At 42.6% G+C, this 15,247-nt stretch overlaps 1 protein-coding gene across 2 annotated transcripts in view; it reads right to left on the reverse strand.

Moving 5' to 3' along the window:
- Nucleotides 1-6,585, reverse strand: part of Kitlg (KIT ligand) — an 83,096-nt gene extending 76,511 nt beyond the window's left edge. The window contains exon 1 of one of the 2 annotated variants that reach the window (XM_040754987.1): nucleotides 6,389-6,585. In XM_040754987.1, the coding sequence (XP_040610921.1) occupies nucleotides 6,389-6,403 (15 nt within the window). In that variant the 5' untranslated portion in view covers nucleotides 6,404-6,585. The remainder of the gene's footprint in view (nucleotides 1-6,388) is intronic. The other variant, XM_040754986.1, reaches the window with a different exon arrangement.
- Between the last annotated feature and the right edge of the window lie 8,662 nt (nucleotides 6,586-15,247).

Here is a 15,247-nt window from a genome sequence, read left to right on the forward strand (position 1 = left end):
CCCCTCTCCCCCAGCTCTTCCCTCCAGGGTTTACACAGGGACACAGTGACACACCAGGGATGCCCTTTCTGCAAAGATGACCCAGCCTTGCTTTTGTAAGTGGGTACTGTGGACGGATGGGTTGCCCTGTGCTCCTCTCCCACCCTCTTTCATGGTCACCCTAGAGAGCAAAGGCATTCTTTGCCAGGCAACTAGGAGATGTTTCAGCTGCAGTCTGTGTACAGAGAACACACACAAAAAGGCCACCTAATCACTCCCCTTCCAACAAAGCCAGGCTCTAATCCGCAGCCCTCCAGAGAGCCAAGCATAGCTAAGAGCTACAGGTGCCGAGTCAAGGGCTAAGTCTGCATCCAGATAACCAAAGGGCTGCTACTGCTGTCTTTGTTTTTCAATTGTCTGGAGTGTTGCCTCGATTGTAAGCTTTCTTTTAATAGGCAACTCATTACTCTCTGGCAGCACTCAGAATTGAGCATTATTGCCATGGCCATGGCACAATTTTTTCAGAGGAATCTCTAGTCTCTTGGCTGCAGGAAGGTCCAGCTGGCTTTTAAATATTCTGATGTCAACAAGGAGAACCGTGCCTTCTGACATCTAAAGAAAATCTGTTGCCAGCTATGCGTCCTGTATCCAGTATTAGCCAAGGAAGTGAGGTGGAGGGGGATTGCTCTGGAGGCGCTCTGGACCCTGGAAAGCACTGAGGCAAGCAGGGACTTGGCAAACATCACTACAGACCTAGCCTTCCCCCAAGGCTCCCAGCTCTGTCCATTTCAGCTACCGCCTCTCATTTCCACTGTCTTCTCAGTATTAACTCTCAGATGCTATTCAGGATATTAAGACTTAGTGCCTTGTCCAAGGTCACGTACCTAGAGACAACAAAGCCCCTTCCTCTGGCTCTCTCTGCCACATCACCAGATCTGTCTTTCTGTTTTCACCCCATACAGATGTTGGAACATGGCAGGAAGACACAGGGAAGCACCACCTCAGAAAATGTACACCGTGGGGGCTGTCTGACTCTGTTTTAGGATTCTTCCTCACTCAGAGAACTCAAAAGATGAGACAAGAGTGGAAGTCTTCTTCAATTAGAAATACCATCCTTGTTTTAGAGAAATAGCAAGCAGCAGGAGGCATTCCTAAAGAAGAAGTCTAAACTTAAATCTTAATGTTCCCCCATCAGCTGGTGCATCATCATAAAACAATGGTAATACCCAGTATTCGCACTGAAGCAATGGCCACGTAAATCTCATAACCAAAGGCAGCTCCCACGCCATCTGGTTCCAACGTCTCTCTTAGAAGTATTTTAGAAAAGAAGGATTTTTAGAAGCAGAAGGACTTAGAAATAACTGGTCCTACTTTCCCTTCTTCCAGTTGAGGACACAGGTTCAGAGAGGTCCAAATGGTTTCCCAAAGACAACTCAGTATTCAGGTTAAGAAAGAAAGCAGAAGAGCACTGGTTCCAAAGGACCCAGGTTCAATTCCCAGCATCCACATGGCAGCTCATAACTGTCTGTAACTCCAGTTCTAGGGGATCTGACACCCTCATACAGACATACATGCAAGCAAAGCACCAATTCATATGAAATATAAATAAATAGATTAAAAAAAAGAAAAGAACACAGTCCCCTAACAGCCAAGCCAGTGTGTCAGCCTAGAAACAACCTGTATAATACAGCCAAAGGCCACAGGCAGCACATCAGTCTTCCCTTGGATGACACATGTCATGCTTTTGGGGGTGGGGAGAAAGAAGCAGGAGGCCTAATTACATGAAAAGCGCCCCACCTTCTTCTTTTTTTCTGGATAGACAGAAATAGGTAGGGAGGGATAATGATACTGCCAGTCCTAGCTCCTGTAAACAGTTTTCAGTATGCCCATAATTAAGTCAAAAGGCAAACATCCACCGCATCTATAAATCAGCAGGGCTGGAGTCGAGGCTTCCATGAAGCAGAGACTGTATGCATACAAGAGCCCTCAGAGCTGAGCACTGCTCAGGTATCTGGTCCTCATGTTCCCTCTCCCCACACAGGTGACTAAGTCCAAACGCAGAAGTCCTGCAGCTGTTGGTGATTCATGCTCCTGAGCAGATAACAGATCTCTACTCAGAGATTTATATCCCAATGCCTTACCCTGGTTTACAGATGAAGGTGGGTGGAGTCTCCAAACGTGGATAATATGGGGGGATATCACTGATCGTTGCCTGGTCGAGGCCACAGAGAGGAAATGAATGAATGTACATCCTCACCGAGAAGAGCAATGACAACAGCATGAGAGGAAGCTGAGAAGTTCTTCTTAGTCTTAAGGAAGACAGACCCTCAGAACCACAGAAGATGAACTTGGCGAAAGTACACAAACTGGAGAGTAAATGAAAGAAACGCCCCCCCCCACTTCTGTTTCCCACCTTAGTTCTGTCATTCACTTTCAACCTGAAAGAAAACTTGAGCAGAACTTCCCACACACAGGTCCACACACCATCCTGGTTTCTGGACATTCCTAGTTTGACCCGTGTTAAGGACAACTGATAATCAGATGTCAGCCTGTAAGGGAGGCCAGGCACTGAATCAAAGGTTTAGACAAGCCAGCTCAGCCTCATCCTTAGAGGTCATTTTCCTCTGGCTTTTAAGGTGGTGGAAGACCATTCCCTTCTCAGAAATGTATTTCAAACTGCAGTGACAGTGGGCGACTGTACTGGGACGAGGACTATTATCTATCCCCTTTGGTCCTTTTAGTCACCATCTGAGAAACATCTTTATAACCATTTCACCAGCATCATACGGATTACAAAACGGAAATCCCAAAATGGTTTGCCTAAGGTCATCTATCTCCCAAGTGGTGAAACAGGAATTAGAGCCTACGTCTTCACAGGTTAGAGCCTAGAGTCCTCCCTCTACCATATTTTAGGTTCTCCACCAACAGGGAGAGAGAGGAAAAGGAACATGAAAGAAACTTCCCAAGCTATTTTGGCAGGGATTTTATTTTGAATGTTACTTAAGGAGGCGCTAAGATTTCAATCACCTGTCATTAAAGAACAAACGCTCACTCACAATTTGCTATCTTCCCATCAGCAGTTAGACATAAATAAAATTTAGCAATTTTAATTGGTTTGGCTCCGACTTTCAGATTTCCATATGGTTATTTTCCCTGTTTTATGTTAAATGTAATCGACTTAGCACTTGAGTCTCGAAGTCTTGGCAGAATGTATCAATTAAAAGCTACATAAATTAGGACTACTGGGAGCACACACTGCAAACTGAGTGACTGCAAATGCTCTTTTCACAAATATGTTAATTTTTCTATATTGTAGCTGCCATTGTCACCCATGTGACAAATATTTCATAGGCAAAACAAGAGGGTATTTTTCTAGTATAGTAAAAGCTAAAATTCTATCTGTTGCTTCCAAGAGCTTCAGTGTTCCTAAAATAGATTTTTCTGCATTGTTTTCAAGACAGACCTTTCCTGTCTCAGTAGTTGTGACATTGACAGTACTCACAACAGCTATGGAAACCTGTTGGGAAACTAAAATGTAAGCATAACAAGCATAAACATGAACAATGACCACACGACTAGCATTGCAATATGGCCTCTCAATTACAATGTAGAGTCCCGTGTTTTTAAAAATAGTTACTTATTGAGAGTGATACTTTTTCTAAGCCAGGGTCACAATTTTCTTTAGATACCATAAATTCATACAATATGGGAACACACACACACACACACACACACACACATACACACACACACACACACAGACAAACCTCAAAAATACAAACCACAATCTTCATTAGACTTAAGACATAATTTCTTGTCCTGATTGCTCAGCATGACTGCTGTGTGTACTTATTTTCTAAATACAGAAGTCTATCACTGGTACTAAGTAAATCAAAGAGACATCCATCAAGCCCCAAGTGGCTGCTAATGGAATTTCATACTTATTTAGCTTGACTGAAGGCTCAAAATGCGTGGTGTCCCCATGATTCTTGCAAAGCTATATAATTTCAATTAAAGTCCTTTAAGAGATTATCACTAAATTCTTTTTCAACTTATTGGGTAAGTTGAACAAGGAGGCAATAAGGGAAGTTGGTATCGATCCCATATTTACAGTAGACTATTTAATAAAAATATTTTTCTTCCAGACACAGATAACACCAAATTTAAAAGGAAAAAGAAAACTGAATCTTTCTTAGCATCCAGTTCTCTTCAACCATGCCCTACACATTCAGAGCTGTGCAGAAAATTCCTTAGCAACTCTTGGATTAGGAGAGGTGACAATGGGAAAGAGAATCTAATCCCCTCCTTCATTGCCAGGGATTATTTTATTGATTTTTGTGCTATTTCCAATGTCCTCTTTTTCAGGGACAAGAATATGAATCGCTAGAAGTATCCTTTAAAGGAAACCTTGAAGGTCACTAGAGAAAATGAATGCCTTCATTCAATGAGCGCACTGCCCTCTTTTTGCCTACAAACCCTTTATCAGCATCAAGTTCCCCCCAAAAGGGCCTGCACTTTAACTTGGTCCGAACAGGTCACATTTCTAAAATACTTAAGTTGTCTCAAATATCTCTGGTCGGCAGCACTGAGTCACTCGTGCCACAGTATTTCAGGCTAGACCTACCTCTTTCTAGTTTTCAATGGAATTATTCCATGTAATCCTATTTACACAGCCATTTCATCAAAGCGCTAAAGGCGATTACAGATCTCGGGCTTGTTTTGCAAAGATGGTGCAAGGATCATCAATCCTACTGACTCTCAAAGTGATTCCATAGCACATTGCTGGGCTTTGGCGTGTTGGACATTAACCTTGCCTGTCTCCTGTTTTCTTGTTTAAATAAGAAGGTTGGGGCTCTCTTCCTGAATCAGAGGCTGCTCCACACAGGCCCGCCACTATTATTCATTCAAGCAGATGCTATTACAAAAAACAAATAGGTACCCCGCCCTTGTTTATTATTGCACAAAGCAGGAGGCACGCACACACCAAGCAACCACAGCAAAACTTTTCTTTGTTGCAGGAATCGTTAACATCCGCATCTCAAAAGAGGATACCAGAGGAATCTCAGGCGTGCTGCTCTAGGTAAAAACTAACCTGCAAGCAGGAACGGATTCCTGACTTCTATTTCTCCCCCAACCTCACTGACTCAGGGAGAGTGTTCTAGGGAGAACACCTCAGGTATGCCAGGCCATGCTCCCTCCCCCATCCCTTTCCAAGTCAGGGATAGGTGCTTTATTCTTGGTGTTTCCTGATGGGTCTGTCTCCAAGCCTAGATATCTATTTAAAATAAGACGCCATATGAGTAATTTAATTAATTACTTACAACCAACTGATGCTGTAGTCAAAGCTGAAAATGAGTACAAACCCTTCAAATCCCATCTCCTTCCATACATTTCAGAAATTGCCATCAGCCACAGATTGGGGGTGGGGATGTAAATAAGCAGCTTTAGCCAACCTGCTGCAGCTAATAGAACAATTTGGAAAGGAAGAACCATGAAGAGGTAGCAACCGCGACGGTGAAAGGAACTGTAGAGGAGAATACTACAGTGGCTCTTTCAAACCCGCAGCCAGATATGTGCGTCAACGAAGAAAAGACATAATTGTACCCCCGGGCAATGTTTTATGCATAAAGGGCAATTTAGCGATCCTGGGCATTATCTCAATAACTATCCTTAGGAGGTGCACATTAGAGAAAAAAAAAGAAGAAAGAACTTTTACTGTTTTGTAATGGAAAAGGGCGTTATGCAGTGTTGAAGTGCTACTACTCCATCTAGAGCTTTCGGGAGGGCCCACCCAGAGCTGTGAACCCGGCCGACTTCTCCAGCTGCCAAGTTTTCCCCGCCTGCCGGGCAGGTTCTGCACCCAGCCTGGCGCTGCCGCCTAGGAGCTCAGGGTTGGCTTCACTCCAGTGGCTGCACCCGCGTCCGCACCGCGTCCCGCGCCCACCTGGGGACTGCACAGATAGATCTGACTGCCAGAGCGAGCGAGGGTGGCGCGTGGGAAGCTGTTTCATAATCTCCCCGAATCCACCGGGAAAGACCTCCCGTGCAAAAATAAAAAAATAAATAAAAAATAAGCCGTCCCCGTGATAACTCGAACTCTCGGGCCAAAGAGCGAAGCCTGCATCTGCAGTTTGCGACTGACAGCTTCAAACTTAGCTGCGGTGGCTGCAAACTTGCCACCGGCTCCCTCTCACCCCTGGCGCTCCCCAGCTCCCGGGGTCACCACCCCCCAGTGGGGAGGCTCGGGCTCGCACAGCACGCCTGCCTCCCCCGCACCTTTCTGGCTCACCCGGCGGGCGCAGCCCCACATGGCCCGGCTGCCGGTCCCAGGGCGCGCCGGGCTCCCCGGGACTCCGGGCGCGATTTTCTTGGAAAGCCTTCGAGCTCCTCCCGGGCGTGCCTTACTCACTTGTGTCTTCTTCATAAGGAAAGGCAGCGCTGCGATCCAGCCCAGGCAGCGGTGTGGCGACTCCGTTTAGCTGTTCTGGAGCTCCAGCATATTGCACGAGCAGCGGCTGCAGATAGTCCCAGCATTGGGTAGCCCGAGCGCAGCGCCCTGTCCTCCGCCGTTGCTTCCCCGCAGCACTCCCGGTCCCAGTGGCACACAGCAAATGAAGCCGGGACTGCTGCGCCGCCAGCGCTTTTTATACAGCTCCCTGGCCAGCCGGCCCGCCCGCCCGCTCCGGACACGCCTCCTTCCCTTCCGGAGCCTCCCGGAGGCGAGCAGCGCGCTGGAGGGCGGGGATCGTCCCAGAGGTTGGACAGATCGGGCCTCGTGCGTCCCCTGCCTGGGTACTGGCCAGAGTCCACCCGGGCGCGGGGCGTCTGGGACGCAGCTGAGTAACCTTCTGCGGCCGCCGGCGCGGCACGAGTCCCAGCTCAGCAGCAGGCTCACCGCGCACCGTCGGGGACCTAGGTTACACCATGGCTTCAGAGAGGGTCCCAGATCTGTCCTTTAGGGTGAAGCGGTGCTGCGCGACAGGCTTCACCTGGTTCTGAGCAAAGACTCCTGTCTCCTTCCCCCGCCCCCCCCCCGTGACCGCCTTGGGGAAATAGAACCAACAATAAAAAAGTTTAATTACAATATATGGTTTAACCATTGTCTTAAGCAGTCTTCCTTCCTTCTTTCCTTCCTTCTTTCCTTCCTTCCCTTCTTCCTTTCTTCCTTCCCCCTTCTTTCCTTTCCTCTCTCCCTTCTTTCTTTTTTCTTTCCTCCCTCCTTTCTTTCTTTCCCCCTCATTTAGTGAGAAAATTATCGAGCCAAGGTCAAACGTTACTAAAGCAGATGTTGTTTTCAAGAATTTCCTACCTTGCCTGTAAAAAACAAACTTGAAAGAGGTAACTGAAAGCGCAAGCTGTCCTCACAGCACGGGTTTTGAAAGGTCCATTTTTTGGTTAGAAAACTTTGTAAACTCGGAACGATAATGCAATGGTCAGAGTAATAGCTAACACCATTCATTATGCGATGGCTCGATTATTACATACTAGGTGTTGTGCAAGAACTATGCATAAATTATCTCTTGAAATCTTTTCCATGGACCTAGTGTGTAGAGCCTGGTGCGGTGCTTGCCTGTGTGTTTCCCATTTTACAGATAAGAAACAGCTTCAGCTTCAAGACGTTAATTTTCCCAAACAGTCAAGTACAGAGTTATAGTTTAAATCCAGAACCTTGGATATATTGCCTTTAAAAAAAACCAAACAAGAATGTTCTTGATTTTCCAAAAACACTTCAATATTTTTACATTCAATTGAGAAATAGTAAAAAAAATATTTGGTTATTTTTATAAAGACGATATTATTAACCCTACATCCCCATCAGTAATCTTTGGAGCAAGGATGCTGCATAAATTTAGGAGTCCAGTCATTCTCATAGGAGAGGAGTATTCCAAATGTGCTCCGATTGGGTCTGTAGCCACTGTTAAAAAACGAATATGCCAAAGTCACTGTGCTTCTTGCCTACTGTGGCTGTGAGAATTTAACACAGATAAAATGGTGTAAAACATCACACGTTAGTCTTAGTGTTGGGGGTCAAAAGTCCAAAATGCCTCTTGTTGAGGGAAAAGTCAACTGTTGCCAAGACACATTCTTGTAGGCAGGCTGAGTGAGAGAATTCATTTCCTTGTCTTTCCCAGCTTCTAAGGCTGCCCAGGTTTGTACACGCACAGCCACCTTTATCTTCAAAGCCAGTAATGCTAAACTGAGCCTCATATCAGACAATGCTTACCTTCTGGTCTGCCTCCCTGTGGCACTTCTAAGGCTTTAGGAGATTGCATTGGTTTACCTGGGTTATCCAGGATAATCTTTCCGCTTTAAAGGTGATTCCACTGACAGCCGGGATTCTTGATGGAAGTGCTAGGGAACATGAATCGCAGATTCCAAACACCAGAGCGTGACTACTTGAGGGGCTAATATCCTGTCTACTTCTCTCATCCACAAGTTTGTGGAGAAGAGAGCAGAGGTAAATCTCTGTGTAGCCTTTGTGGGAGCTCCCAATTGGAAGAGTGATAGAAAGATTACTAATTTTTGGTGGGGGGAGGCAGAAGAAAAGCTGAAAATATTATACAACTGGTTGATTTTTTTTAAACTTTCAACCAAAAAGATGCAGCAAACCATTTGGATGAAGCTCAAGAAAGCTAAATTGGCACCAAATATAGCCACATTGGTAAATCGGTAAAGTAAGGCAATCCTGGTCTTAAAACAGCTTTTCGGTGGCTCTTTGGTTTATCAGACAAAATCTCCCAAATACCTGCTGTATGTACAAAAGAGCTTTATCCCGACAATTTGCATTAGGATCTAATGAGAGATGATGTTGAGGAAAGTTGATTTTCCTTCAGATTCCCCTGCAGACTGTAAAACTTGTCTCCAAGGTTCAAAGCCAGGCAGGCACAAATAGCCACAGGAACGCTGAGATGACTTCACATGGTTCATGGTTTACAAAATGGTGAACTTTGTTACAACATTAGTGTATGCTAAGAAGTATATTTAATAATAGCATAATCAACAGAATATAACAAATGATTTCAAATACATGATTTCTGTATACATTGTCTTTATCAAGAATTCTTGATAAAGCAATAGCAGGCTTGGTGGTACATGCCTTTAACCCCAGCATTTAGGAGGAGGCACAGGCAGGTGAATCTTTGTACCAGTCTAGACAGGGTTATATAGTATGATTGTGTTGAAGAAGAAAGGGGGGTATGAATATAAATATGTAAGATACTAAAAAGAAATGCTTAATTTGAATAGCTGGTGCTTTGCAAGTGTTTTCCTCATAAGCATGTGTTTTCCTCTATTAAAGTTACTTTGTAGGGCTGGGGAAGCAGTTTAGTTATTAAAAGTCCTTCTTGCTTTACCAGGGGACCCAAATTTGGTTCCCAGAATTATTAGGTGGATGTAACTTCAGCTTCAGGGAACCTAACCCCCTCTTCTGACCCCTATGGGCACCTACATACCTGTAGCAGACCCACAGATACACACACACATGCACAAAAGTAAAAATAAATATTTTAGAGAATTATTAATTTTATGTGAGCCAATGTGATAGCTTAGCAGGTAAAATGTTTGCAGTGCAAATCTGATGACCTGAATTAAATCTCTGAAACCTGTGTAAAAATGGAAGGAGGGCATCAACTCCACAAAGTTGTCTCTGCTCCCCAACATGCACACTGTGGCATGTGGGTATCAACTCCACAAAGTTGTCCTCTGCCCCCCATATGCTGCCGTGGCATGTGTGCACCCCCACACACATTGTACATATGCATGCATGATAACAATAAATGGAAACATTTAAAAATCATTTTGAAGTCAAGTATTTATTTCTCTTAATGAAGTATATTTGACAAGTAAACATTGTATATATATCATGTATAAATACATATATGTATATACATATACTTTAAATTTTATTTTTTTTACATGTATGGGTGTTTGCCTGCATGTATGTCTGTGCATTTTGCCTGCATGTACATTTGTGCATCATGTGGTGACCAGACAAGCAAGAATAAGGCATTTGTACCCCAGGAACTGGAATTATAGATGGTTGTGAGCTGCCTTGTGGTGCTAAGAATTGAATCATGGTCCTCTGGAAGAGCAATATGTATTCTTAAAATTTCAGCCATCTCTTTAACATGACAGTGAAATTTTAAAATCAAGCTAATTAACATGTCTGTACTCTCAATACTTATAATTTGAGGTCTGGGAATATTTAAAGTCTACTTTCTTAGCAATGTCTAAGTAAACAGCGCATTGGGAACTGTAGTTACCCCACTGTCATTTCCGTGGTCCAATCAAGTGAATTGAAAGTCAAGGAAATAGAACAAAGACATGAGAGGGATTGGGAAAAGCTGATAGTAAATGGAACATCATAGGTCAGCTCATCCTAAGCTGAGAAGTGGATCAGAAATATTAGCCTTTATAGTTGGAATTTTTCAGCAGACATAGGTTGGCATGCAGTCCTTATCATGAGAGAAACAAGGAGCTATTGATGAGGCAATGATGTCCCAGGAGACAAGGCCAGAGGAGTGTGTTCTCATGGAGTAGTAGGCTTCCTACCACACAGTTCAGAGTTCAGGAAATAGCATGCTGGGCAGAAAACCTTCCTGTGGTTATCTAGTCTTCTGTATTTCTGGTGCTATTAGTAGGGTAGTTCTTTGTGCATTTTTTTTGTTTTGTTTTGTTTTGTTTTGTTTTTTACGAGACAGGGTTTCTCTGTATTGTTTTGAAGGCTGTCGGTCCAGCCTGGCCTCGAACTCACAGAGATCTGCCTGCCTTTGCCTCCCGAGTGCTGGGATTAAAGGCGTGTGCCACCTCCGCCTGGCTCTTTGTGCATTTTTAAAAGAAAATACAATTAATGGGAAAATTGGGGGAATTTAATATTTTTGTTGCTATTAGGCATGTTTAATTTAGAAAATAGATGTTACAAATCATTGTCTTGAACACAGGACCTAACTTCTCTTCTTTAATCAATCTGTGGTTGTCCTCTTTTAGATAGTATATTGATTTTATGCGCACATTTGTGTGTGTGTGTGCACAAGTGTGTGATATATTTTCATATATGCACGTGTGTGAGGTGTTCTCACTCATAAGTGGGAAGACAGAGGTCTACACTTGGAATCTGGCAGCTTATATTTTTTGAGACAAGGTCTGTCACTGAACCTGAAGCATACCAGTTTCATCTAGCCTGGCTGAACACCATAATCTGCCTGTCTCTTCCCCTCCCTCTGCTGGGGTTACAGGCTTATGTGTTCATGCCTCGTGTTTACCTGCATACCAAGGATTTGAACTTAGGTCCTCATACTTATGTGCAACAATCACTTTACTCATTGAGCAACCTCCCCAGCCTCATGTACCTGTTCTTTTTAAAAATGGCACCCTGTACTGAAATCTGCATTGCCTAAGCAAATTGCACCAGAAGGGTGCCATCCATTTCCAATTTAGATAACTAAAGAGGAAAACAGGCCAAAGGGAAAGAATCATTCTCTGAGAAGAGAAGCCCCTTTATTAAAAATCCTTTTGTGGCTGCCACTGTTCTTGTCATAAAGACTCTAGAACCCAGCAAAGCCTCTAAGGCATCCGAGGCATATCCTGAAGTCCTCTAGAGGTAAGCCATTTTCCTATTCCCCACAGTTCTCTCTAATCTTAGTGTATTTGCATACGGTCCCTTCCTCTGCTTAGACCACTTTGCTCTCCTTCTCATCTTCGCCTAGGACGTATCTGCTCAGTATTTAGGGATGAATCAATGCAGCCTGTATTCCCTTCCCCAGAGAAGCTGCTCCTGAGGGCTTCCATTTGCTCAACACCTCTTATTATAAAGGGATCACGAATCCCTTCCCTTACACAAAACAGCTGCAGTTTTACATTGTTTGGTTTTGTGATCATTTCACCAAACCAAAGACTGTCCATACCTTCCTGCGTGTATAATTTCATCTCCAGTGTTTAGGACTGAGAGTACAACACTGCCAAATACCAGTTTCATAAGTGACAGAGACCAGATATGAGCCAGTTATGGGAGAAATGAGTCTTAGGTGTAGAAATTCTAGGTACATACCAGAAGTACTTATTCCATTTTACAGAAGTAACTTGCTATTTACTCACTGGCTCTCTTAGTTGGCAAATACTTTATCACCTCTATATAGTATTAATAAATTTTCATAAAATTAATGTTTTCCTAAGGTACTGCTTTTACCCAAATATTAACAATTAATAGTCAATAACTTATTTCTTCCAAGACACTTTAATATTATTAATAATTTCTTCCAACTCATTGTCCATTTTTATCATTTTACTATTGTTAATGATTTTTCCCAACTCATTGTCCATTCTTATCCCTGCCTTTCTTCAGAGAAGTCTTGTGAATCTCACCTATCTGTGGATAGCATTTCAACTCTGCTGCCAGATTTATCGTTACATGTGCGCAAATCCAACCATGCCACTTCACTGCCAGCACACATATTTTTAATTTTGGTACCTGGGGAATAAAATGTAAAGACTCACAATTTGGCCACAGTATGTGCAGATGGCTTCCTGGGCTCGTTCATCTATTGCTGTATCCACCTCCTTTCAACTGTTCCATTGGACATCCAACTGTTCCACTGGATATCTAACACTGTTCTCTCTCACACTTTTTGTTCCTTTGCTCACTGTTCCTTTAGCACGAAGCAGCTTTTCTTCTGTTTTCTGCCTGAAATCTTCTTTTCATTACTGAAGCCTGGCTCAAATATCACTTCCTCTTTGGAGCAGAGTAGTTGCTCATTCTTTACAACTTTAATTAGGTTTACTGTTGATGGGAACATTAATTTGTAATACATAAGCTTCACTTCATGAAGAATAACAAGTATTGCTCGAGATACAGTGAAAGAATAAAACGAGCTGTGGAAAGCTGAATTAAACATTCTAGAGAGTACACAACTAGGGCTTGATGAAGACTAACTTCATGTCATTTCTCTACTGAGTGTAATGTTATTTTTAACTTAACACAATTTGTTTTCAGGTAAAAGAAATGTGATCATTTTATTTAATTTGCCTATTGTGTAGTCTGTTTTCTACTCTTTAAAGATTTTAGAAACTGTTGTTATTTCATGAACAAAGGTTAAAACCTGAAACAGAATTTTGGTAAAATGTAGTTACACAAGTAGCCAGCAACTAAAAGAACAAAACTCTGGGGACCAGGATGAATCCATTTATAGTAGGATGAAGGCACTATTCACATGTCTAGACCTGACTTAGGAGGACTAACCCAGCCAATCGGGAAGTAAAGCTGACAATGAAGATGAAAGAGAAAACATTCTGTTCCAGAAAGAGGTTAAAAACAAACAAACAAAAAGCACATTTTTTTGAGACAAGGTCTCCTCATATTGGTTACTTTTGTTTCAAGTTCCTAATTTCCAGTGAATAGCTTCCTAAATTGGTGGGACTACAGCAGGCATGTACCACCTCACTGGAATGAATGGTTTCTTTTTAAAAATATTTAGTTATTTGTGTGTTTGTGGAAGTATATTCACACGTGTCTGCAGGTATGTTCATGTACAAAGAAGTTGGATTTCCTGGCCTTTGCGGGGATGCTCACCTTGTTACATGTGTTCTAGGATCAAACTCAGGTTGTCAGACATGGTGACAAAGCCTTTACACAATAAGCCATTTCACTGGCCTAGTGATTTTAAGATTGTTCATATAACAAATTTCAGAAAAGAAGAAATGGTGAAATTGATTTTCTACATGATGTGTTATTCTAGGATTTTTTAATATGTTTTATTTTCTCACAATATAAAACTGTATGTGTACACTCTGGATGCTCAAATGTCTTATAGTTCTACAAAAACGTTCATGTGTTTTATTACATAACTCTTCTCCATTACCATGTATGACATTATGACATATCATATAATTGCACATTATTATATAATTTTAGTTCTGTCCTCTATATGTCTGATAAACTTTATGTGCATTAGATAAATTTATTTGGGCAGTGACATTATCCGTTTTCAATTATTTGGTTATAAGGAAACATATGAGTCTAGTGCTCTTTTCTCATATTCAGCATTTGAAACATATGTCCTCTAAAGAATCATTTAAATGAAAAGTTGCCAGAGCATGATCACCTAATTGATGAGTTTGTTCTGTATGACTCTCCTCTCTCTCTTTTTAAACAGGAGCCAAATTGCTCTTTCATCAGGACAATTGAAGGCCACCAGTGTCTCCGCAGGGTGTATGACTTTGGAAATGGTAAAGTTAATGAAGAATGTAGGGGCAGAGATAATTGTACTACTTTGGAATGTGCTAGCTGAAGATGTAATTTACCTGTAGAAATGAAGTGGGACCAGGAAGTGGCTGAGAAGGTTAAGGCATTGTTCTGTTAAACCCGGTGAGCTGAGCTCTAGTCCCAGGACCCACAGGGTAGAAAGAGAGAACCGATGCCTGAAAGTTCTCACTGTGGCATGCACAGGTGCCCCCACCCCCGCAGATAAATACAATAGTAGAAAATGTAAACTGAGAAGAGAGAAACGGTCAATGTCATGTATGCGGTGCTCTCTTTCTTTTTTGTTCAGAGTAGGGTAGGGCATAGATCTGATATGAAAGCAGCTATACATCACACTGTGGATTCCACAATCTGAAATGGTCTCTGTAGACACTTTTTTCTTTCTTTTCTTTTCAGCGTATGTGCAACTTGCTCAGACAAGTAACATATTTTTCATGTGTTCTTCCAACGTCATCACACCCCTTATCAGTTTGGATAAAAGATACTTGTTAACAATGTGCCTTATTGTCTGAACTTTCTCTCAGCTAGAAACAGAGGGTAGCAAATGAGCTCCCTCTCTGGAGATTATGTGCAGCTTGACCAGTCTTGAACCAACTCTCCAGAAGCCTTGAGGGAAGTCATAGTATTTGGGCTTTAAAGCTTAGAATGAACTGTCAGCTCCAGAAACTTCCATCATTAGTGACACGAACCCCCCATTTTGGTTCTATCCAGACTATGTTCTGGAGGCTCCCATGGAAAATCACATATAACCCAGGTGAAACAGTGAATGAAAATAAGGTGATTGTTTTCATAAACATTGACTTATAAGTGAGCATTTTTTTAAAGATAGAGGACGCATGATTACATTGGATTCATTGTTGCTATAATAGCTTCCATTTCCCTTATCATTTTCAAAGTGGTACTGTGTAGTGTGCAGCAACTGTTAGAAGAATTATACATAAGAATTCAATCTATAAGCTGGGCGTTGGTGGCTCATGCCTTTAATGCTAGTACTAGGGAGGTAGAGGCAGGCTG

Source organism: Mesocricetus auratus, unplaced genomic scaffold (assembly GCF_017639785.1).
Source record: "Mesocricetus auratus isolate SY011 unplaced genomic scaffold, BCM_Maur_2.0 Super-Scaffold_100011, whole genome shotgun sequence".
NCBI lineage: Eukaryota > Metazoa > Chordata > Mammalia > Rodentia > Cricetidae > Mesocricetus > Mesocricetus auratus.